The sequence below is a fragment of the Miscanthus floridulus genome, chromosome 14 (genome assembly GCF_019320115.1).
Source record: "Miscanthus floridulus cultivar M001 chromosome 14, ASM1932011v1, whole genome shotgun sequence".
NCBI classification, from domain to species: Eukaryota; Viridiplantae; Streptophyta; class Magnoliopsida; order Poales; family Poaceae; genus Miscanthus; species Miscanthus floridulus.
This window is the reverse complement of record NC_089593.1, coordinates 31,585,057-31,607,318: the sequence shown is the minus strand read 5'-3', so window position 1 is coordinate 31,607,318 and position 22,262 is coordinate 31,585,057. Positions and strand designations below refer to the sequence as shown.

The 22,262-nt window shown below is 44.1% G+C and overlaps 2 protein-coding genes across 2 annotated transcripts; both read right to left on the bottom strand.

The window, feature by feature from the left end:
- Window positions 1-504: 504 nt before the first annotated feature.
- Window positions 505-7,373, bottom strand: LOC136503300 (uncharacterized). Its single transcript, XM_066498427.1, has 4 exons — window positions 7,238-7,373; window positions 2,215-2,548; window positions 1,287-1,580; window positions 505-1,192 (listed from the first exon to the last, which is right to left on the bottom strand). Exons 1-4 carry the CDS (start codon window positions 7,371-7,373, stop codon window positions 505-507), a joined length of 1,452 nt encoding a protein of 483 aa, XP_066354524.1.
- A 7,843-nt stretch (window positions 7,374-15,216) lies between these two features.
- LOC136503299 (secreted RxLR effector protein 161-like) lies at window positions 15,217-15,966 on the bottom strand. The gene has a single exon (XM_066498426.1). It carries the CDS (start codon window positions 15,964-15,966, stop codon window positions 15,217-15,219), a length of 750 nt encoding a protein of 249 aa, XP_066354523.1.
- Between the last annotated feature and the right edge of the window lie 6,296 nt (window positions 15,967-22,262).

Sequence of the window (22,262 nt, the reverse complement as noted above, 5' to 3'; positions counted from 1 at the left end):
TTTGTACTTCTAGAACTAATATGATTACCTTAAAGAAGAATAGAACTCCATCATATCCACTGCTTCTTATAAAAAGATACTTCTTCGGGCATTTCTTGATGCAAAATCATCAAGGACGGTATCGAGATCAATAGTGTCTAAGATATCCATCTCGATGGTGCACATAGCCAAGCCATTTAACCTTTCTTGTGACATAGTTGATCTCAAATAGTTCTTCAACAACTTCAATTTTGAGAAACTTCTTTTGGCCGAAGCTACAATCACAGGTACAGTTAAAAAGAATTCGATAGGCAACTGAAATATTTGGATAGCAATCTGCATCCATAACAAACTTCAGAATCTCTGGCGCCGACATCAAAGAATCTGGCAAAGTCACTTGCAACACCTTTAATTATGAAAAAAATCATTGATCTCAACATCGGATGAGTTATCATGAGAAATTTTTTCCACAAAAATCTTGCAGCGCAACCAAAGATCAGCTTCATCCAAGGATTTCAAATTTTCTTAGTTGAACAAGAATCCAAAAACATTATCAAATGTTGTCATCTGCTCAAATCTACTAGTCAATGAAGCAATTGCAGAATCAATCATAACTAGGAAGTACTCTCTTCTAAAGGAGTCCACAGCAGACTGTTGTATTTCCTCGTCTTGGTCATCTTGTTCATCAAAATATTTCTTTCTCTTTCGTTGACGTTTTATAGAAAATATTGGCTCTATATCCAATTCAGATGCAATGTTTTTTGCTGTATTCATACTAGAAGTGAAACCTTCATCTCTATACTTCTTAAAATATGATATGACACCTCCAATGTGTTTGAGAGTAGCATCTATACTCACAATTTTAGATTGCAACTTCTTGCTAACCTTATTTATAGAGAATAAAATATCGTGCCAGATAACCAACCCAACTATAAATTCAAAATTCTCAAGTGCACTCACCAAAGATTGACATTCACTAACTGCCATTGGGTCATCAGTTGAAGCCTTCTCTAGCGCTATTAAAGCTGATCTTATTTGAGGAGTTTGGAATCTGATAGCTTGAACACTTTTTATTCGGCTTTCCCAGCGAGTATTAGACCATGACTTAACTATCAATCCTGGGACATTGTCAACCAAAATCTTCCACCTTTTGGTAGATTTTGCAAACAGGGTATAAATACGTTGGATAATGCCAAAAAAAGAAACAGCTTGCCTGCAAGATTTCAAATATCACAAATAGTAAGATCCCAAATAATGGCATATTATATGAAAACAATATATAACATATAAAAGAAATAATAGTTTACCTGCAAGATTTTCCCATATCACAAAGAGTAAGATTCAGACTATGACATGCACACGGCATATATAGTGCTCTTGGATTAATTTCAAGCAAGCGCGTCTGAACACCTTGGTGTTTCCCCTTCATATTTGAACCATTATCGTACCCTTGATCCCTCACATCATCAATATTCAAACCAAGAGAGGCCAATGCACTCTTTAATTCATTAAAAAGACCAAATCCTGATGTGTCATCAACCTTCAAAAACTCTAGGAAGAACTCCTCTATCCTTGGAACATTTCTCGATATATTCACACACCTAATAATTAAAGTCATTTGTTCTTCATGACTCATATCTGGAGTACAATCTAAAATCACAGAAAAATACTTGGCATCCCTAATGATCTTTAATATAGTTTGTTTTACACAATCTACAAGAAGAGAAATCATCTCATTCTGAATTTTATGCCCAAGGTAATGATGATGAATCTCATTATTTTGAATCCGCCTAATATGGTCTTGCATCACAGGATCAAATTCACCCATCATTTCAACTGTGCCCAGAAAGTTACCATTGTTAGCTTGATAAAGTTTCTCATTTTGCCCTCGGAAAGCCAAATTATGTTTAGCAAGAAACTTGATAGCAGAAACGATTCTTACTAAAACCTGTCTCCAACGCTCTCTCTCCTTTGCAATTTCTCGTTGCAAATCATCATCAATTGTTTTATTTTTGCTCAACCTCAGCCCAAGTTCATTCCAAATATTCATGTTTCTTATATGCTCAACACTATTCTCATGTTCCTTGAGTCTTAAACTAAGATGTTTCCAGTCCCTCAATCCATCGTGTGCTACCAAACTTTTGTTCTGATCTGATTTGAACAATTTGCAGCAAAAACAAAAAACTTTGTCCACATGTTTAGAGTAAACCAACCATTTTCTATCAACCACCTCACCATTGCTTAACTTTCTGGAGTAGTAAAGCATATGAAAAATGTCTATTGTGAGCATCTACAGGGAACTCAAGATTCAATTCTCTCACCGGCCCTTTTTCAATCAAAATATCTCTACCCTTATTATCAAGATTCTCCCAAGTTCTGGGATCAAAGACATCATGAATAGAAGGTTGCACATCATCAATTGAATTTTCAGGTTGAGAGGAAGGCTGTAAATTTTCATTCTCTATAGCATCAACTTGTTCACTTAAATTATCATTAACTTGTTGTTGCTCTTCTTCTTGATTATCAGGTGCATCTATAGGGTTGTCATCATGCACAGCACTACTTGAAGCTGAAAAAAAACTTATCTAAAGCACCTTGTTGTGACTGAACAAACTGTTCTTTTCGTCTTTTCCGTTTTCTTTTCGCAGCCCCTGACAAATGTTTCTTAGGTAACATTCTAAAATTGTTACACCTGACCCAAATTATAAGAAAAACATGACTATATGAGTACAAAGTACTAGATAAAATTTAAACAAGGAAAAAACCCTAGGGCCTAGACAATTTAGACATGAATTGATTCAGAACCAAGATTCACAAATCACAAAAAGGACATAAGGCAATAACCAAGATAAATCTTCTGATGTCGTCGACTCGTCGTCCTCGTCGAGCCCTGCCTCAGGCCCTCGGCTGCCTTGTTGCGGCGCTGCGTCTCCTGTACGAAGTAGCGATCGGCCGATCGCTCACGCTGTGTGGGGCTGCGGTAGTGCGGCGTTGGTGGCGGCTCGGCTCAGTCCTGATTGCTGAAAAGAAAGACAAGACGGGCGACGGGCTGTGCCTGTGCGGCGCGGCGCTGCTGGCTGCCTGGCTTCTGCTGTTCTGCATTAATCCCGCGCTGATGGGCTGTGCGGGCGTGCGGCGCTGCTGGCCTGCTGGCTGCCTGGCTTCTGCAGTTCTGCATTAATCCCGCGGTCCCGCCTGGGCCCCCATCCCACCTGGGCCCCCGGCCATCGCACCTGCTGCCCCCCCCCCCCCCCCCCCCCCCCCCCCCCCGGTTAGGACCGGCACTGGCTAACCTATCATATCATCTAACACAAAGGAGCAGATGACCTTATTAGTTAGTGCCTGCAACATTGTAGTGTTATTATTTTGCTACTTTTTGGGACTAGTTTATTCTGCTACTTTTCTGGTGGGATTTCTTTTGCTGTTTGTGTTCAGGTTTTTGTCGAGCACTGTTCCCTATCACTGACAAAAACTGAACTGTAGGCGGTATTCTTTCCTGTCCAGCAAGATCATTGAATCATCATGATAATCTCAATATGACAGGGGAAGTGGTTACATTAGCATGTATTCTTGTTCAATCTGAACTGTGCTTATACATACAACGTGCTCTCATGGATGGCAAGAGGTGATCCAGATGGAGAACAAGCCGAGGAACCTCGAATGCAACTATGCAAGTATGTTTTTTCTTTGAGTCAATTTTGGATGTTATGTTGCTTCCTGGTATGCTGTTTCCCTCCGTTCCTCATTGCTGCTATTGTAGCTATTGTTTTTTTAGGCAAACTAGGGGGGGGGGGGGGGGGGGGGGGGGGGGGGGAGGGGGAGGGGAGGTGGAGGATCCCCACCTGGAATTAATATTAATTAAAGTTCAGACAACTGTTACAGAGACCGGAGATACAGAGGACGCAGGGGTACAAGAGCAGAGTGTTTACAACCATCTAGATACAAAAGCCAGCCATGAATACTATCAGAAGTGCAGGCGTTTTTCAGGACAAAGCGCTTTTTCCATACGGCAAGGTCTTCAGTCACCCGAGTGATAGTCTTCGTTACAGACGTCTAATCACCACGAAACACATCTCCATTTCGAGCATCCCAGAGACGCCACAAGAGTGTGAGCAATACCGAGGGCCAAAGCTTGATGTCTAGACTGCGAGGCGGACGGAGGGCCCAGACTTCCTCATCCGAGGTCATAGTTACCACGGACAGCCCCAGCATCGGCCAACAGAGAAGCAACAGAGGGGCATCCAAAAAAATAAGTAGGATTGGAACGAGTGCATTCGTTGTGATGATTTCGTTGTTTTCCTCACTGGTTCTCTCATGAACTCTAGGTAAGTACTCGCCCTTGATATGTGCTAGATTTAGGAGGAATTTTGTTTTTTGGATTCTTGTTGGAGGGTGGGTTTTGGTGTTAAACTTCTCCACATAGGCAGATTCTACTGTGTTTCTGTTTTTCTGTAAATATATCATACAGACCTAATTTCTGCCATTTTGTTTTGCGATTTTTGGATCAAATATGCAGGTGTTTTCTACCTATCTGAATATTATTCTGTTGTGTTGTAAATATATCATACAGAGTTTGAACTAAATTGATTTTGATTTTGTTGACGGCGTGGATTTTATGCCATTAGAAAGGTGAGTTTGGGTTCCGAAGGACGACCTGGCTAAAATTTTCTGCCTTGGCTTATAGTTATTATCATAATATCATGTAAAAGTGATTTTGAGCTTTCCTTTCCAGGATTTGATTCTTTACCTGTTTAGTACTTGTACAATCTAACCACGTCAGCTGCAGTGCTTCGATGGAGTGATTTGGCGTACTGATCCAGGAGGGTAAGATCCCAATCCGGTGAGGATAAGCTCAATTTAGGATATGTGGAGTTCAGTCCAAGTGTGGCTATTGAGGCAACAAGATCAATTTGGGGTGGAGTTCAAGACGACATGGGTGTATGGTCAATCAACTCTGTTTTGCTTTCCTGCTTGTACGCTTTTGCTGTATAGGTAAACCTCTCCCTCTCTCTTTCAGGTTAGTTTTTGGCTAACCTTGCTGTAAAGGTGTCTTGGTTATTTTTTTAATAAATTTTACTAGGGAACTGACTCCACAGTTTCTTTTCAAAAAATATGTTTGGTCCAGAGCATTTCTATTTGTTTTTTTCGAGATTTTGCTACAAGCACCCTGATGGTTATTGTGAGAAGTTGCTGAGTTTGGTCTCTGCGTTGCAAATTGCTGCTATATGCTGAGCTTGTGGGCAGTGAAGAGCAGCAGAGGTCGTCATAGCCTGGGCAATGACTAACCGTTCATGTTGTGCCCATATTTCCTCCGGTACTGGCGGGCCGGGAAACATGTATTTGGAAAGTTTACTCTCATTTCTTTGTTACTTAATATATGAATGCCTGAAATGAATCATTATGAAAAATATTTTGTGCCATGAATCACTGCGTGTGCTTCGTCAACTACATTATCAGCACTTGATTGTGAACCGTAACAGTTTTTTTAAGCCCGTCACAATTTTGGTGCATGCAAATTAATTCCAGTTTGTTTGCATCCTGATCTTGTCCCCTGCATTACAAATTTCATGGTTAATTTAACGAATCTAATTTAACGTTGTAGTTGTTGGTGTATTTTAAGTGTTTGGCAGTGCTGCGCGGAAGCTGAGGCCAGGAGCGGTGCCAAAGGGACCCTCCATACTTGATCAAATTTAGATAAGTTTTGTTTAGGGCAGAGCCAAAGTAACCTATAGAAGGGAGTATTGGTTAAACAAATTGTTTATTCTCTCTCGTTCACAAATATCAATAAGAGGAAGCAGTTTTCTATCAGGCTGAGCTTTGCCATGACGATCAACAAGTTACAGGCTCAAACCATCCCTAACGTGGGTGTGTATCTGCCCGCACCTCACGGTCAGTTACATGTTGCGATGTCTAGAGCCACATCAAGAACGAATATTAAGATCCTTACCTTGTCGCCTGATGCGGATGCACAGGAGGAGGAGGCCAAAAAGATAGAGAAGAAAAATGCTAAAAAGAATGTTGAGGAAAAAAAGAATGTGTCTAATAAAAAAGTTAAGGATAAGAAAACTCGAATAGTGGATGGGGAACTTTCACGAAGAATACTGTATTTAAGGAGATTCTAACGCCATAGCCGAGGTAACAGAACATCACTAACTTATACAATGCATTTTTTCATTCAATTTATATGTACAAATATTATTTCGCTAACGCTATATTTGTTGCTGTTCCTAGATATTTTTAAATGGTTTATCACTACACATAAATGTTGTATGCACACTACATGCCGACTGAAAAATCATTCGTTCATGTTAGATTTATATTTCAAGAACAATGTCATGTAACACGTTTATATTTACTCAAATATTATATTTAAGTTTGTATATACGACCACTTATGCATGGCGTTCATCCTGACGTCGCACTCTCCGTGACTGCGACGTCGCGCTCTCTGTGACCGTGTTAATTTCATAAACTTTATTTTTTTGATTAAATGTCACTTTAACGTTGATATTTAATTTTTACAGTATTGGTATCTTATCGTGCAATCCGTGTGTTTTTAGTATACAATGTTAGCTATCCCGTAGCAACACACAAGCATACTACCTAGTTAAAATAAATAAAAGCTGAAATTGGAAATCGGCGGCGGGCAGATATAGCAGAGAGTTGGGGTCTCTTTAGAAAGATTGCCGGCGAAGAGGCATGGGCGATCCTGGGCTGTTAGATCTCAACTGGATGGATCAGATTAGATGATAGAGAGGGAGAGAGAGAGGATGCGGTGGCCTGAACAGTAGCCGGCGCAGCGGCAGTCATGAACGGCGGCAAAAAGCTCGCCGGCTAACGTTGATACGGCGATTCCAAGCGCTATAGGCCAAAACAAAAATACTGGGGAGAGAGCGGACGCCCGCGATCTTACCTAGGGCTATTTCTGTTGGATACAATATGGGCTTGGCCCATATAATATTTAATAATCAAATAAAACTCTATGGTACGTAACATTAAGTGTTGTATGGTTTAATACTATACGGGATTTTGACTGAACGCGGACTCAACTTATATGGTTGGAAATTATTCATCTAAATTGAGAAGCTGAGAAAAAGATAAAGGCATGCCACACGCGCGCGCGCGCCGCCGCCGCCGCCGGCCGGGCCGTGGGCGTGGGCCGAGGCGGGCGGGAGTGGCCAGTCTTTTGTCACTTAAATCCACATTATTACGGGAGTTTCGCTCTTTGATGGTGTAGGCGAATAGATTGCGTCAGTTACCGTTACCATCCCTTTCGCTTCCCATCTCTTGGGATTCTCCGCTGCCTTCGTCTCCTTCCCCGGTCACAGCCATATATCCGGAGTTCTCAGTCAGTTCAGGCCCCGTCTTCCGCAACCGCTCCAAGAGAATCCACATCTCCGCAACCCTCTGTCTTCCCCATCCCGTACCTCTACGCGCACAGAGTAGTGGGAGAGCAGGTGCCTCCAGAACCCTCGTCCGCTAGAGAACCTTGCACGGGGTGCGCGGCGGTTAGGTTTTTGGGGAGCGATCCGTGACTGCTCGTCCAGATCCCGTCTCCTTCCCGGTGATTGCCCACGGAACCGCAAGTTGTCTTCTTCCTGGTGATCCATTCGTGGGACTACACTGCGAACATCGTCCTGCACCGACTGTGGTCCACGACTTCAAGCAACGCACTATGTCGACTAGTGCGAATGGAGCCTCCGATGCCCTCGGCATGGGACCCTCCGCTGGGTACACTCTAATCTCTGTGATTACTGTACTCGCTGCTACTGTATTCATCTGTATGTCATCACTGCATGCTGTAGTGTTCATTAGAGATATACACATGCACATATATGCCATCATGAACCTGCTGATGTTATTTTTCTGGATTAAACTGATAATGAAAATGCCAAAATTTCTAACAATTCAAAAACCTAATCTTAGGCAATTTTCTGTCAGTGGTTTTGCTGCTGCTTTGAAGCCAAATAATTTTGATGGCAAGAATTTCATGATATGGCGTGCCAAGATGGTATTGTGGTTGACTGTGATGAACTGCTATCACGCCGCACAGGGGAAGCCTGAACAGTTTACTCCTGAGGTGGAGCGAAAGTTCTTGGCTGCCGATAACCTGTTTCGAGGCGCCGTGATTAGTGCACTTTATCCCAAGTATGAGAAAAACTACATATCTTGCACATCAGGCAAAGAGTTATGGGATGCTCTTGAGGTAAAGTTTGGGGTTTCTGATGCTGGCAGTGAGCTGTACCTTATGGAGCAACTGTATGACTACAAAATGGTTGAAAACCGTTCTGTGGTCGAACATGCTCATGAGATACATGCGCTGGCAAAGGAACTAGAATATTTCCCATGTCTGTTGCCCAACAAGTTTGTGGCCGACGGTATAATCACTAAGTTGTCACCTTCTTGTAGGGATTTTGCTACTTCTCTAAAACACAAGAGACAAGAGTTTAGCGTGGCTGAGCTTATTGGATCTCTTGATGTTGAGGAGAGGGCGAGAGCAAAAGACAACCGTGGAAAAGGAGTTGAGTCTTCCGCTGCCAATATGGTGCAGAAGAAAAACTCATTTGCATCTCGTAATAAAAAGAAGAAGAACATGCAAGAGAACAACAAAGCAAAGCCTAAGCAAACTGCACAGTATAAGAAGAAAAACAACAAGAAAGGTGGATGATGCTTTGTTTGCAGGAGTGATGAGCATTGGGCAAGTGCATGCCTAGACCGCAAATATAAGCAAGAATAGAAATCAGCAAACATGGTAATTAGCGAGACTGGAGGAGGAACATCTGGGTATGGTAATTCTTTACCTTTTGTTCTTTTAGTTTGTCTTTCACCTGAGTGGTGGATGGACAGTGGTGCTAATATTCATGTGTGTGCTGATGTTTCTTTGTTTATTTCATATCAGGCCGGCAGGAGTGGAGCCTTGCTGATGGGAAATGGTTCGCATGCGCGTGTTCTTGGTGCTGGTACGGTCGTTCTGAAGTTTATTTTAGGAAAGACGGTGCTATTAAAGAACGTGCAGCATGTCCTCTCCATCAAGAAGAATCTTGTTAGCGCTTCTTAGATGTGTCGCGATGGCTTTAAAATTGTGCTTAAGTCCAATAAATGTGTTGTGTCGAGACGTGGAACATTTGTCGAAAAATGTTATGATTGCGGAGGCTTGTTCCGCTTATCTTTGCTTGATGATGTTGTAATAAAGTGGTGAACAATGTTAATGTTTTGGATGAGTCGAATATATGGCATTCACGACTTTGTCACATTAATTTTGGTTGTCTCACGCGGCTTGCAAATCTGAATCTAATCCCAAAATTTAACTTAGTCAAAGATTATAAGTGCCAGGTGTGTGTGCAATCAAAGCAACCGCGCAAGCCTCACAAGGCTGCTAAGGCGAGGAACTTGGCACCATTAGAACTCGTTTATTCTGATTTATGCGAAATGAATGGCGAATTGACTAAAGGCGGTAGACGATACTTCATGACATTTATAGATGATTGCACTAGATTTTGCTATGTGTATTTATTAAAAACAAAAGATGAAGCGTTGCATTATTTTAAAGTCTATAAAGCTGAGGTAGAAAATCAACTTGAGAAGAAAATCGAGCGTTTGCGGTCCGATCGCGGGGAAGAATATTTCTCAAATGAATTTTCTGAGTTTTGCGCGGTGCATGGAATTATTCATGAGAGGACGCCACCATACTCACCACAGTCCAATGGGATTGCAGAGAGAAAGAACCGCACTCTAACTGATTTGGTTAATGACATGTTGGAGACTGCGGGACTATCTAAGGAATGGTGGGGTGAGGCTATATTGACAGCATGTCATGTCCTAAATAGAGTGCCCACAAAGAACAAAGAAATTACACCATTCGAGGAATGGGAGAAGAAGAGATTAAATCTCTCTTACCTATAAACTTGGGGTTGTTTGACAAAGATGAATGTGCCAATAAATAAAAAGCGAAAGCTTGGACCAAAAACTGTTGATGGTGTTTTTCTTGGTTATGCAATTCACAGCGTGGGTTATAGATTTTTAATAATAAACTCTAGTGTTCCTGATATGGCTATTGATACAATCATGAAATCTAGAGACGCTACATTTTTTGAGAATGGGTTTCTCATGAAAAATGCACCTAGCACAACTGGTCATGAATTTATAATTCCCCATGAGCATGAAAATTTTACTCTGATAGAACAAATTGAGGAACCCTATGTGCAAAATCCTGAGGAGAATGACACTATAGTCACCAGAAAAAGTAAGAGACAGAGGACTGCAAAGTCTTTTGGTGATGACTTTATTGTGTACCTTGTGGATGACACACCAACGACCATTGAAGAGGCATATTCCTCTCCTGATGCTGACTTATGGAAGGAAGCAGTACGGAGTGAGATGGATTCTGTTATGTCTAATGGAACTTGGGAAATAGTTGATTGTCCCTATGGGTGCAAGCCTATAGGTTGCAAATGGGTGTTCAAGAAAAAGCTTAGGCCTGATGGCACTATTGAGAGGTACAAGGCAAGGCTTGTGGCCAAGGGTTATACTCAAAAGGAAGATAAGGATTTCTTTGATACTTATTCACCAGTTGCCTGATTGACCTCAATTTGAGTTTTGCTTTCCCTGGCAGCCTCTTATGGTCTTATCGTTCATCAAATGGACGTTAAGACAGCTTTCCTAAACGAAGAGTTGGAGGAGGAGATCTATATGAATCAGCCGGATGGGTTTGTAGCAAATGGTCAACAAGGCAAGGTGTGTAAATTATTAAAGTCATTATATGGCCTAAAACAAGCTCCTAATCAATGGCATAAGAAGTTCGACAAAACTTTAACATCTGCTGGCTTTTTTGTGAATGAAGCTAACAATTGTGTGTACTATCGGTATGGTGGGGGTGAAGGAGTCATTTTGTGCTTATATGTTGATGACATACTGATCTTTGGATCTAGCCTCAAAGTGATCGAGGAGGTGAAGGAATTTCTATCTAAAAATTTTGAGATGAAAGATTTGGGAGAGGCTGATGTTATTCTTAATATCAAGCTTCAAAGAGAAGGTGATGGTGGGGTAACTCTGTTACAAACCCACTATGTGGAAAAGGTGCTGCGTCGCTTTGGGTTCAGTGAGTGTGCACCTGCTCCTACACCTTATGACCCTAGTGTGCTATTGAGGAAAAATCGAAGAATAGTAAGGGATCAGTTGAGATATTCCCAGATCATTGGTTCGCTCATGTATCTTACTAGCGCAACAAGGCCTGACATTTCATTTGCTGTGTGCAAGCTGAGCCGGTTTGTGTCAAACCCGGGAGATAATCACTGGCGTGCTCTTGAGAGAGTGAGGCGCTACCTAAAAGGGACCATGAGCTATGGTATTTGTTATACCAGACATCCAAAAGTGCTGGAAGGCTACTGTGATGCCAACTAGATTTTTGATGCTGATGAGCCTTATGCCACAAGTGGATATGTGTTTTCGCTTGGAGGTGGCGCTGTTTCCTGGAAGTCTTGCAAGCAGACTATCCTAACGAAGTCTATAATGGAAGCAGAACTCACAACATTAGACACTGCTGGATCTGAGGCTGAGTGGCTTCATGATCTCCTTACGGATTTATCGGTTGTTGAAAAACTCATACCGACTATTTCTATGAACTGCGATAACCAGACTGTGATTACAAAGGTTAACAGTTCTAAGGATAACATGAAGTCCACAAGACATGTTAAGAGACGACTAAAATCTGTCAGAAAATTGAGAAACTCCGGAGTAATAGCGTTGGACTATGTTCACACGTCTAACAATCTGGCAGATCAGTTCACTAAGGGTCTATCATGCAACGTGATAGAAAGTGCATCGAGAGAGATGAGTTTGAGACCCACTTGAAATTTACTATAGTGGTAACCTGTTCTACGTGATCGAAGATCCCGTGAAGTAGGATGGTGAAACAAGCTACTAGTAAATTGTGAGGAAAGATCCTTAGTAAAACTCATTTCTGATGCATATCTTTCCTTTCTATAAGACAGGATGGCTTTTGCCTTAATGTGTTCCAAGTGGCTTGTCAAAGCAAAGATGTTGTCTTACAGAATATCTTTTGAGGAACACACCTATATGAGTCAGACTGCTGGTCATAGTCTATGAGATTTGGGTGATCTCTAAATATTCATGAAAGGCACTGAAGTATGACTTATATGCTTCAAATAGAGGGGATGCCTTTTGCTGCCCAGTATCAGCTAAGGACTTTAGTGACATTCACCTCGCACAAAACTGTCAATTCAAGGTTTAGTCTATTGTTTAGTTGTGACTGAGTGAAACTATTGTTCTAGATGGATGTTCAACTTAACAGTCTTCATCGAAACACTGGTATATAAAAGAAATGTGGTTCTAAGACTACTTTATTACAAACCCTAGAGTTTGGTGGGGATCGTTGGATATAATATGGGCTTGGCCCATATAATATTTAATAATCAAATAAAACTCTATGGTACGTAACATTAAGTGTTGTATGGTTTAATACCATACGGGATTTTGACTGATAGCCGACTCAGCTTATATGGTTGGAAATTATTCATCTAAATTGAGACGCTGAGAAAAGGATAAAGGCGTGCCACACGCGCGCGCCGCCGGTGGCAGCGGCTGGGCCAGGCCGTGGCCGTGGCCACGGGCGCGGGCGCGGGCCGTGCCGAGGCCGTGGCCGGCGAGCGAGCGGGCGGGCGTGGCCAATCTTTTGCCACTTAAATCCATATTATCACGGGAGTTTCGCTTTTTGATGGTGGAGGCGAATAGACTGCGTCAGTTTTCGTCTCTTGGGATTCTCCGCTGCCTTCGTCTCCTTCTCCGGTCACAGCCATATATCCGGAGTTCTCAGTCAGTTTAGGCCCCGTCTTCCGCAACCGCTCCGAGAGAATCCACATCTCCGTAGCCCTCTATCTTCTCCGTCCTGTACCTCTGCGCGCACGGAGTAGCGGGAGAGCAGGTGCCTCCGGAACCCTCGTCCGCCAGAGAACCTTGCACAGGGTGCGCGGCAATTAGGTTTTTAGGGAGCGATCCGCGACTGTTCGTCCAGATCCCGTCTCCTTTCCGGTGATTGCCCACGGAACCGCAAGCTGTCTTCTTCCTGGTGATCCGTTCGTGGGACTGCACTGCGAACATCGTCCTGCACCGACTGTGGTCCATGACTTCAAGCAACGCACTATGTCGACTAGTGCGAATGGAGCCTCCGATGCCCTCGGCATGGGACCCTTCGCTGGGTACACTCTAATCTCTGTGATTACTGTACTCGCTGCTACTGTATTCATCTGTATGTCATCCCTGCATATTGTAGTGTTCATTAGAAATATACACATGCACATATATACCGTCACGAAACTGCTGATGTTATTTTTCTGGATTAAACTGATAATAAAAATGCCTAAATTTCTAACAATTTCGTGATCGGAGGCGAGACAAGGACGACGGGTGGCTCGAGACGGCGGGCAGCGACGTTCTGCAAGGGTTCGTCAACGAAATGTGAGCCACAAAGGGAAAACGAGGGAGAAAGAAGGGCGCGGGAGACTTCGTCACCTCAGGACCGAGCTCGGCTGCAGGCTCGGAACGACGGAGAAGCTGTAGACGGCGGAAATGACCGTGGCGGCTCCGGCGGCGTCTCGGCGAGATCGAAAGCGACGGCCAAGGGAGCTATCTAGGGCTAGGCAGCCGTGCGGAGATGGGAAAAATGAGAACGGAGAGGGGGTACGAGGCTCTTATAGCGGTCTAGGCGTGCATAGCAATCCGAATCGAAGAAAATTGGGTCATCGGCGGGTGCCGATTTCCTGGGCTGAGTCTGGCTCGGTTTGGAGGAGAGGGATGACACTGTAGGTGGGACTGCGGTGTCAGCGAGCGCAGACGTGGGACCCGGGTCAGCGAGCCAACAAGGTAGAGGTGGGGCGCGTTCGTACAGCTGGGCCGGTGCGGCGATAGGAAGGAGCAGGCCGGCTCGCGCGCTGGGCCGCTGCGCCAAGAGGAAGGCCGAGGCCTTCGGCGGGATTAGGCTAGCAGGCCTAATTGGCCAGAGAGGGGAGGAGAGAGCACTTTCTTTTTATTTTCTAAACCACAAATTCATTTTAGAAACAGTTCTGAAGGAATTTGATTTTGGAGCAAAAACCAGTCATCACAGTAATTCAAAATGCATCAGCATGTATGCATCAACATGTATCTAGCCTTATAGTTGATTTTAATTTAGCAAAAAATATTATTTCCCTACATTCCAATGCTCACACAATTGCATAAATAAATCAAATTGAGCTATTTCGAAAAGAAGCAAAATTTCAGGGTGTTACACAAGTTAAAAGAAAAACCGTATCTCAACTCTATCTCTCACGTGGTCAGCACGTGCTGATGCAGAAAATGGGAAAGACGATTTGATTCTTGATCACCTTGAGCCACATGGTCACATTAGAAACTTGAAAATTTCTGGTTATTGTGGTGCAAGACTTCCTATTTGGATTGAAAACCTCCGTTTCAAGAACCTGGTGTCACTTGAGTTAGCAAGATGCATATATTGGGAACAGCTGCCTTCGCTAGGAGAATTAGAATGTCTTAAGAAACTTTGGTTGGAGTGCCTTCCTAGCCTACAACAGATTGGTTAACCATCTCAGCTCTCCAACATTGATGCATTGGTTCATACCTTCCTCCACATCTTGACACGTTGGTTGTAAGATGTTGCAAAGAACTGAAGCAGTTACCTATCCTACCACCAGCTTGGTTCATATGGAAATATGTAAGGTCGGGTTGACCGAATTCCCAAGGATAGGCAACCTACATGGTGAGAGTACCGAAACCAGGCCGTCTAAATTGCAGTTTATCAGTATTGAATGTTGGAGCCAGGCGATGCCCTGGACTGGATCACGAACGCTGGTGGCGGCGCGGTGACCGCGGTGAGAACGAACAGATGAAAACACACACACGCGAAAGAATGGATTTTGGTGCCGCCAATCGATGCAGCTTTTCTTGGTCTTTATTGATGCTTATATATTTACATCATGCCTACGATCTCGAGGTGATAACCGAGCCCCGCGCCATGCCGCACATTGTGCGCAACACCGTTGCTTAGCGGCGGTGCACCGCGTGCGCAATGTTCACCATGGCGCCAACAGACCGACCCACACGGGCCACGTCGTGACCAAGCACGCCTTCAGTCACGCGCCTCCCCTAGCCTGACTAATGCATGACTCAACACATTACATGATGTTGTGCAACAATTTGGCTAACAAATCACCCCCTAAACTTGTTGCAACTAGACGACGCCTAGAGCACCCCTCAGCTCCACGAACTTGACACGCCCCAGCGACTTGGTGAATATGTCGGCGAACTGCCCTGCAGTCCCAACATGATCAACGTCCACCTTGCCTTCTTCAATGCACTCACGGATGAAATGATACTTAGCATCGATGTGTTTACTGCGATCATGGTGCACTGGATTCCTGCTGAGTGCGATGGTGGACATGTTGTCCATGAGTAGCTTAACCGGCGCCTCCTTCATTCCCATTAGATCTACTATCAGTCGGCTCAACCAAACACCTTGACATGCTGCTGCTGCTGCTGCTACATACTCGGCTTCACACGAAGACAAAGCAACAATCTTCTGCTTTTGTGATGCCCATGTAACCAGTCTATTGCCAAGGAAATAAACAACACCTGTAGTGCTCTTCCTATCCTCCACATCTCCTGCAAAGTCACTATCACTGTACCCGAGGAAGCTAGGTTTCAGTTCAGTGCCCTTCTCATACTTGCAGCCATACCCAATTGTACCTTTCAAATATCTCAGGATATGCTTGATAGTAGCCCAATGTTCTCTTCCAGGAGCCTCCATATACCTACTGACAACACCAACCGAATAAGCAAGGTCTAGCCTAGTGTTGACAATATATCTGAAGCTTCCAATAATGCTTCTATATGCTGTTGGATCCACAACTTCATCCACTTTCTTCTGGCTAAGTTTGAGCCAAGCTTCCATTGGTGTTTCACAAGCGTTGCGGTTTGACATTCCTGCAGACTCCAGTATCTTCACTGCATATGAACTCTGACTCAGTGTTATTCATCCATCTCCCTGCTTCACTTCAATTCCCAAGTAATAGCTAAGAAGACCAAGATCACTCATGCTGAATTTCCTCTTCATTTCGGCGTTGAATTGTTTGATGTCACTGACACTAGGCCCTGAAATGATCAAGTCATCAACATATACTCTAACAACCAGAAAGGAATTCTTTCTGCTCCTCCTATATACAACATGTTCCAATTTGCTCTTCACAAAACCAAGAGCAATCATCTCTTTATCAAGCTTAGCATTCCATGCTCTGGGTGCCTGCCTAAGCCCATAGAGTTCCTGGCATCAACCGGCAGTGTCAGTTGAGCCAACACTGTCGGCTTGTGGCTCGAGCCGACAGTGATGCTCAAGCAAACACTGCAAGCTTGTGGCACGAGCCGACAGTGATGCTCAAGCCAACACTACCGGCTCGCGGCTCAAGCCGATAGTGATTCTCAAGCCAACACTGTTGGCTTGTGGCTAGAGCCGGCAATGATGCTCAAGCCAACACTACCGGCTTGAGCTTTGAACCGGCAGTGTTTCTCAAGACATTACTGCCGGCTTGACATGCAAACCGGTAGTGATCTCTTTTTCGCATTTTATTATTTTATATAATTTATTTTTTATTTTTTTGATGGAATCAGGTTTCGCTTTATATTCGCTAAACATTAAAAAATACAAATGTTATGGTTAAAGTTCAAATGTACTTATGAAGCTCTCGATCCCTTGAAATAAAAAGAAATTACAATAGTCTAGCGAGCCACTCTGGCCCGTACTGCGCCTTGTACTTCATGTACTGTGCAAATGAGAATGTTCCTTTTTTTCCAAGCACTCCGATACAATGAAGGCTGCTAGCTCCGATGACAGTGCTATGACCTCCATTTCTAATAGTTTATTGTATTTAAATTTATTGCGCTGTCATTAAAAAACTGGTTTCAAAAGGCAGAAATGTTAGAGAAATAAGTAGATCGTTTTGTTGAATTAACAGATATAAATGAAATGGGGATTATACACACCAAAGCATCTGCCGCCTCCGATTTTACGTCGAGGTAGCGAAGCATTGCCCACATTACGTAGAACCCGTATTCATTATTTCCCGTCGGCTGGTCTAGGGTCTCCAATTGTATTGGTGCAACCTAGAATGGGACCTTTGTCCCACCAACCATTCTTGCCTGGACACCGTGCCACATTATAAAGTGTGAAAAAGGGGCAATATTAGAATATGCTATGTGCGATTAGAAAATAATATATTATTAGGTTCGCTTACGCATTAAGCACTTCGTCTAGGGGATCGGGCAAGGAAAGTGGCTTTTTCTTCGAGTCCCACACCTTGATATGATTTCTTTTAATATCGACAACAATAAGGACAAACTGGTTGCTGCAATCACAAAACCCTAGTTAATGAATAATCGTAACTATAAAAAAAACAAGCATAAAAATAAGAGCAGAGAACACATATATATTCGTAGTTGTAGGCTAGAAGTATTTCGGTTTTATTACTCATCTTGAAATTTTTGAAAATAGCAGTCAGTGTCTCCGTCAGATCTTCCACTTTATTTCTATGCATGCCTCCGCATGTTCTCTCGTTGACTAGCTCGGGGTTCTGGAAAGACATATGAGCGTACTTTGTTTTGAAGCAATGTTTTGCTACACACCTGCATAATTTATGGGGAATGTGCAGTCGTTAACTATTTGTGTATCGAGAGAGTAGTTAATTAACCATCTGGCTGCTCGGTCGGCTCAACCTCCTATTGGAGACACCAACTAAGCTAATAGACTCTCAATTAATTAGCTTGTGTGGCTACCTAGTCACATCATACCTAAGTTACCTGGTCATCTTGGTCATCTTGATCCAGCTCAAGAAGAGTGGTAGAGGTCCATGGTACCTCATTCTCACCGTCCTGATTGTTACCGCCACCGTTTGTCGGATCATGCCGCTCTCCCGTCCCACTGATATTAGCCGCTTCTTGTTGCCTGTCAGTTCTTGGGCGACGGGTTAATGAGCGACGATGAGTCATGGCTATGACATGATCGTGGTTAGTTTTAGCTGCGTACAACTACTAGTAGCATTTGTGCATATATATATATTACCCAACTAATAGACATTTAATGCAAAGTCTAATAATAAGTCCACAAATAGTTCACGTACAACAAATACATTGTTTGATTGGCTCCATACAACAAAGTCCACCTACTATTCTAAGAAACAAAGCCTACATCAACTTCCAAATAAGAAAATCAGTGACCATAGCCATAAATAAAACCATGGCATCTTTCTAAGACCAAGGAGCAATTCTCCTAATCTTCATATCTCCGGCGAGTGGCTCCTCTTCAATATCCACTGCGGTGGATGGCCATGGTTTACACTCATTGGACCATAGTAGGCCCTCAAAGCTTCAGCTTCTATGTTGTATTTTTTGTAACAATTATCTGGGTATCGATTGACTTGAGCATAGCAATCTTCCCGGGTAAGGTAGATCCCAGGCATCCGATCAACATGCACTACATACTATGCTATGGTTACCTATACATGTAACCAAATTATGCTGATAGTGCTATGTCATTCAAACATGTTGTAGACTAAGTTTAGTGTATCGAGCAAAGTTGTAGACTATATTCAAATATTCAAACTTTAATTTGCAACACATTTAGCTAGGCTTCATCCCATGCATATTGGACATGAAAGTATTATGGTAATTGGCAGTACATATAAGACATAAGAAAACAAATATGAAGAGGCCATGTTCGACTGTCTTCCAGTGAATTAGCTTGTAAGTGACCTATGTTAAATATTTTTCTCTGGACTACTTTGTTCATTCCTTTTCTAGTATCTTTGCATTGAAAAGATCTATGTATAGGTGCTGCCATTCTATGTTAATTTGCTATTTATCAGGAACTTTAATTAATTTGTTCATTTGCTAGCTATTTTTGGAAGATTCTACAACCTAGCAAATTAGCAATTCATGAATACACACAGCAGAGCCTGTCCAAAAGGTAGACAATAACAGTACGCAGAGCACGGTGAAGTGGGTTAGCGTCGTTTACCTCATGGAGAAGAGCCCGTCCGAAGTGATGGTGACCTTGGTCTTCTCGCGTTGAGGAAGACAGGGCGCAGGCAGCGGCGGTGCTCCGGCGGCATCGAGGAAGACAAGGCTGCTGGCGTGCCAGGGACGGCATCGGGCATTGAAGAAGAGGATGGCGCGATGGCTATAGACTATGGCGCGGGTGGCGGTGCAGCTCTGTCGTCGTGGAGGAAGGTGATAACATCGGGCATTGAAGAAGAGGATGGCACAACGGCTATGAACGGCGATGCGGGTGGTGGTGGAGCTCCGTCGGTGTTGAGGAAGAGGATGGCACGGGCGTGGCTAGGATGGCAATGACGGTTAGCGGCAAACCATTGAACACCTAAGGGGCACAGTGAGGGAGGCGCTCACCGTGTAGCGTGGTGACGCCCGTGTCCGCGCGCTCCTTCAAATCCAAGCTATGGGAGGAGTGGGAGGGGGCATGGAGGACCAGGGGTGGGAGACGTCGGTGTGGAGGACCATGGGGTAGGGGATGCTGGGGTGGAGGACCGTGGGATGGGGGACGCTGGGGTGGAGGACATCATCACGGGTCTTCCTCGCTGGCACGGGCCGCACGGGGACGCGCGGACGTCGTCGTTGAAGATGAGGAGGGTGCTCGGGCTGCGGACGACGGCGCGTGGGGCGGCGGTGCTCCGTCGGCTTGGAGGAAATGGATGGCGCGTGCTTCAAATGACTTAGAAAAATTTCAGCCTACACCACCGGCTTATATACTCATGGCACATCACTGCTGGTTCTAGAGGCAAACCGACAGTGATGACATAGCATCACTACCGGTGCCAAATCCAACCCGACAGTGATGTGCACTACCACAGCCGGTTGGAGCACAATGTTAAAAACATAAAAATAACCTAAGCTAACGAATTCCCTATCCTAGCGCAACGGTTAAGGCCGCGCACTCACGACCCCGCGATCCACGTTCGAATTCTAGGCGGGCCAAACTTTTTATTTTTTCTTTTAATTTTGAATCACCTAACTACACTATGCATAAATAAATAAAAATAAAAAACTACTCCTAATGCGATTACATAACTAGCGCAACGGTCAAGGTTGTACTCTCTAGAGCCCGAGACCCAAATTTGAACTCTGGGAGGGGCAATTTTTTTTTAATTTTGTTTTATTGTTGAATATAAACTAACTATACTATAACTAAATAAAAAAAATAAAAAACTAAGCCTAACATAGTTACTGTCCTAGTGTAGTGGTTAAGGCACTACACTCTGGAGCTCGAAACCCTAGTTTGTACCCCGTGCGGTGCATAATTTTTTGAATTTTTAAAAAAAAATATATCTATCACTGTTAGTTTCCTTTTCAAAATGAAACCGACAGTGGTAGTTGTCATTACTGTCGGTTTCTGCCCATCATTGCCTATTTTTAAGCCGATAGTGATGATTATATATATATATATATTTTCTTTTTTAAACTAAATAAATTCACACATTTATATTCCTAGGTGCATGTCCAAATGGATTTAATTTTTTTACAAGCATGTACATCCAAATTATGGCCCCGCACAAGATCTTAGTTTTTTCTGATTATTTTCTTTATTATTATATTTTTCTTTGTGCTGATCGGGACAAAAGAGGTGCAATTACATGTTGGACACACTAGAATTTTGCATCCACCTCGACCAAAAATTAGTTCCTAGGGCACATAGGACCCTGTGGAAAAGTTTGGCACCATTCCAGATCATTTTTGGTAGACTCAGTTCAACCTCTAATTAATCGGTGACGTCGCGCGGAAATTCAATTAAACAACAGAAAATACCAAACCATCTCAGAAAAATCCTAAACTTGGTGGTTCCTTCACCCGTGGTGTAACACCCTAAAATTTCATTTGCAAATTAATAATTAAATTTGAGCCATTACTTGATTTTCTATGCATTTTAACCTTGGCCAAATAATAAATTTTGGTTAATTAAAATAAACTATAAGGTTTAAAAATATGTTTGTTGCATTTATGCCGAAGCATAGTGTTTTTGGTTGAGTGTAGGGCTAGGTGGTTTGAGGTTGAATTCAAATTTCATTTGAATTTGATCAATTTTCAAAGCTCTGAAAATAGGAAAGGATTTTCTTTTAAAATTTTTCTTCTTTCTCCTTTCCGGCCCAACTCTGGAACTGGCGCAGCCCTTTCCTCCTTCCCCTTTCCACGCTTGGCCTGCTGGCGGCCTTGCCCCGCCCTCCCCTTCCTTCCTTCCTTCGCTCAAGCGGCCCGTCGACGTGGCCTGCTCAGCAGACCGCTCAGCGCCGCCGCTCCGCGCCTTGGCTTTGCCCCGCACACACGCGCAAGACATCGGCACAGTTCAGCGTGCTCGGCCCAGCTTTGGTCTACTCTGCGCCCACGCCCGCACGCCCGCTCTCTTTCTCTGGCAACCGGGACCCATGCGTTAGCCGTTTCTTCCCCCTTTCCTTCCCCGCCTCGCTGGTGATGGAGCGCTTGCCATCGGAGGCAGCCGCACCCGCCGGGCCACCGGGCCAGGAAAGGAAGGCATCCAAATCCGCTCTCATCACGCTCCCTTCCTTCTACCGCGTGCCGCTCGCCTACAAAACCCCAAGCCAAGCCCCTCCCTCTCTTCCTTTTCCCCGTCCACGCTTAAGCTCGCATTGCCACCGAAACCCGCCTGCTCCAGTGCCCAATCAACGGCGCCGACGCACCTCGAAGCTCTGTCGTGATTCACCGCAACCGTAGGTGCCTTCATCTCTCTGTTTTGGTATTGAATCGCTCGGATTCACCCTCACCCGTGCCCTTTTTCTCTCTCCAGCCACCGTCATATGTCACCGAACCCCTTCGGAGCCCTCTTGGACACCGCGACCACCTCCATCGGACTTGTGGTGAGCTGCTCAATCTTCCTGTGCCCCTATTTACTGGAATGTCGCTCTGGAGCGCTATATCAGCGAGCTCCAGTCGCGCTGGCCATGGCACCGACATGGGGGCCATCACCTCGACGTGCTCCCCGTCCCTATTTTGGTACTTGACCAAGTTCACAAGAGCCTGTACTTCATTTCTGTGTGTTTGGTTTCGATCGAGGTGGCCCGGAACGCCATATCGGCGTTTGCCATGGTGCTTGGCTCACCGCCGGCCATGGTGGGCTCACCGGGGTCACTGCACATACGGCGGGGGGTTATCCCGTTCATTCCTCGCCGTCGGATTCGCTTGAATGGTCGGGATTAAAGCATA

Excerpts from the sequence above, each read along its gene's own strand:
- LOC136503299 (XM_066498426.1), bottom strand. The coding sequence starts at position 15,966 with ATGTCAAACCGCAACGCTTGTGAAACACCAATGGAAGCTTGGCTCAAA.
- LOC136503300 (XM_066498427.1), bottom strand. The coding sequence starts at position 7,373 with ATGTGGATTCTCTTGGAGCGGTTGCGGAAGACGGGGCCTGAACTGACT. Across the intron at positions 2,549-7,237 it reads AAGCGAAAGGGATGGTAACG|CTTCAAGTAGTGCTGTGCAT; the intron begins GTAACTGACGCA and ends GTTTTTTTTCAG. Across the intron at positions 1,581-2,214 it reads CTCCAGAAAGTTAAGCAATG|GTGTGTGAATATATCGAGAA; the intron begins GTGAGGTGGTTG and ends TTTAATTATTAG.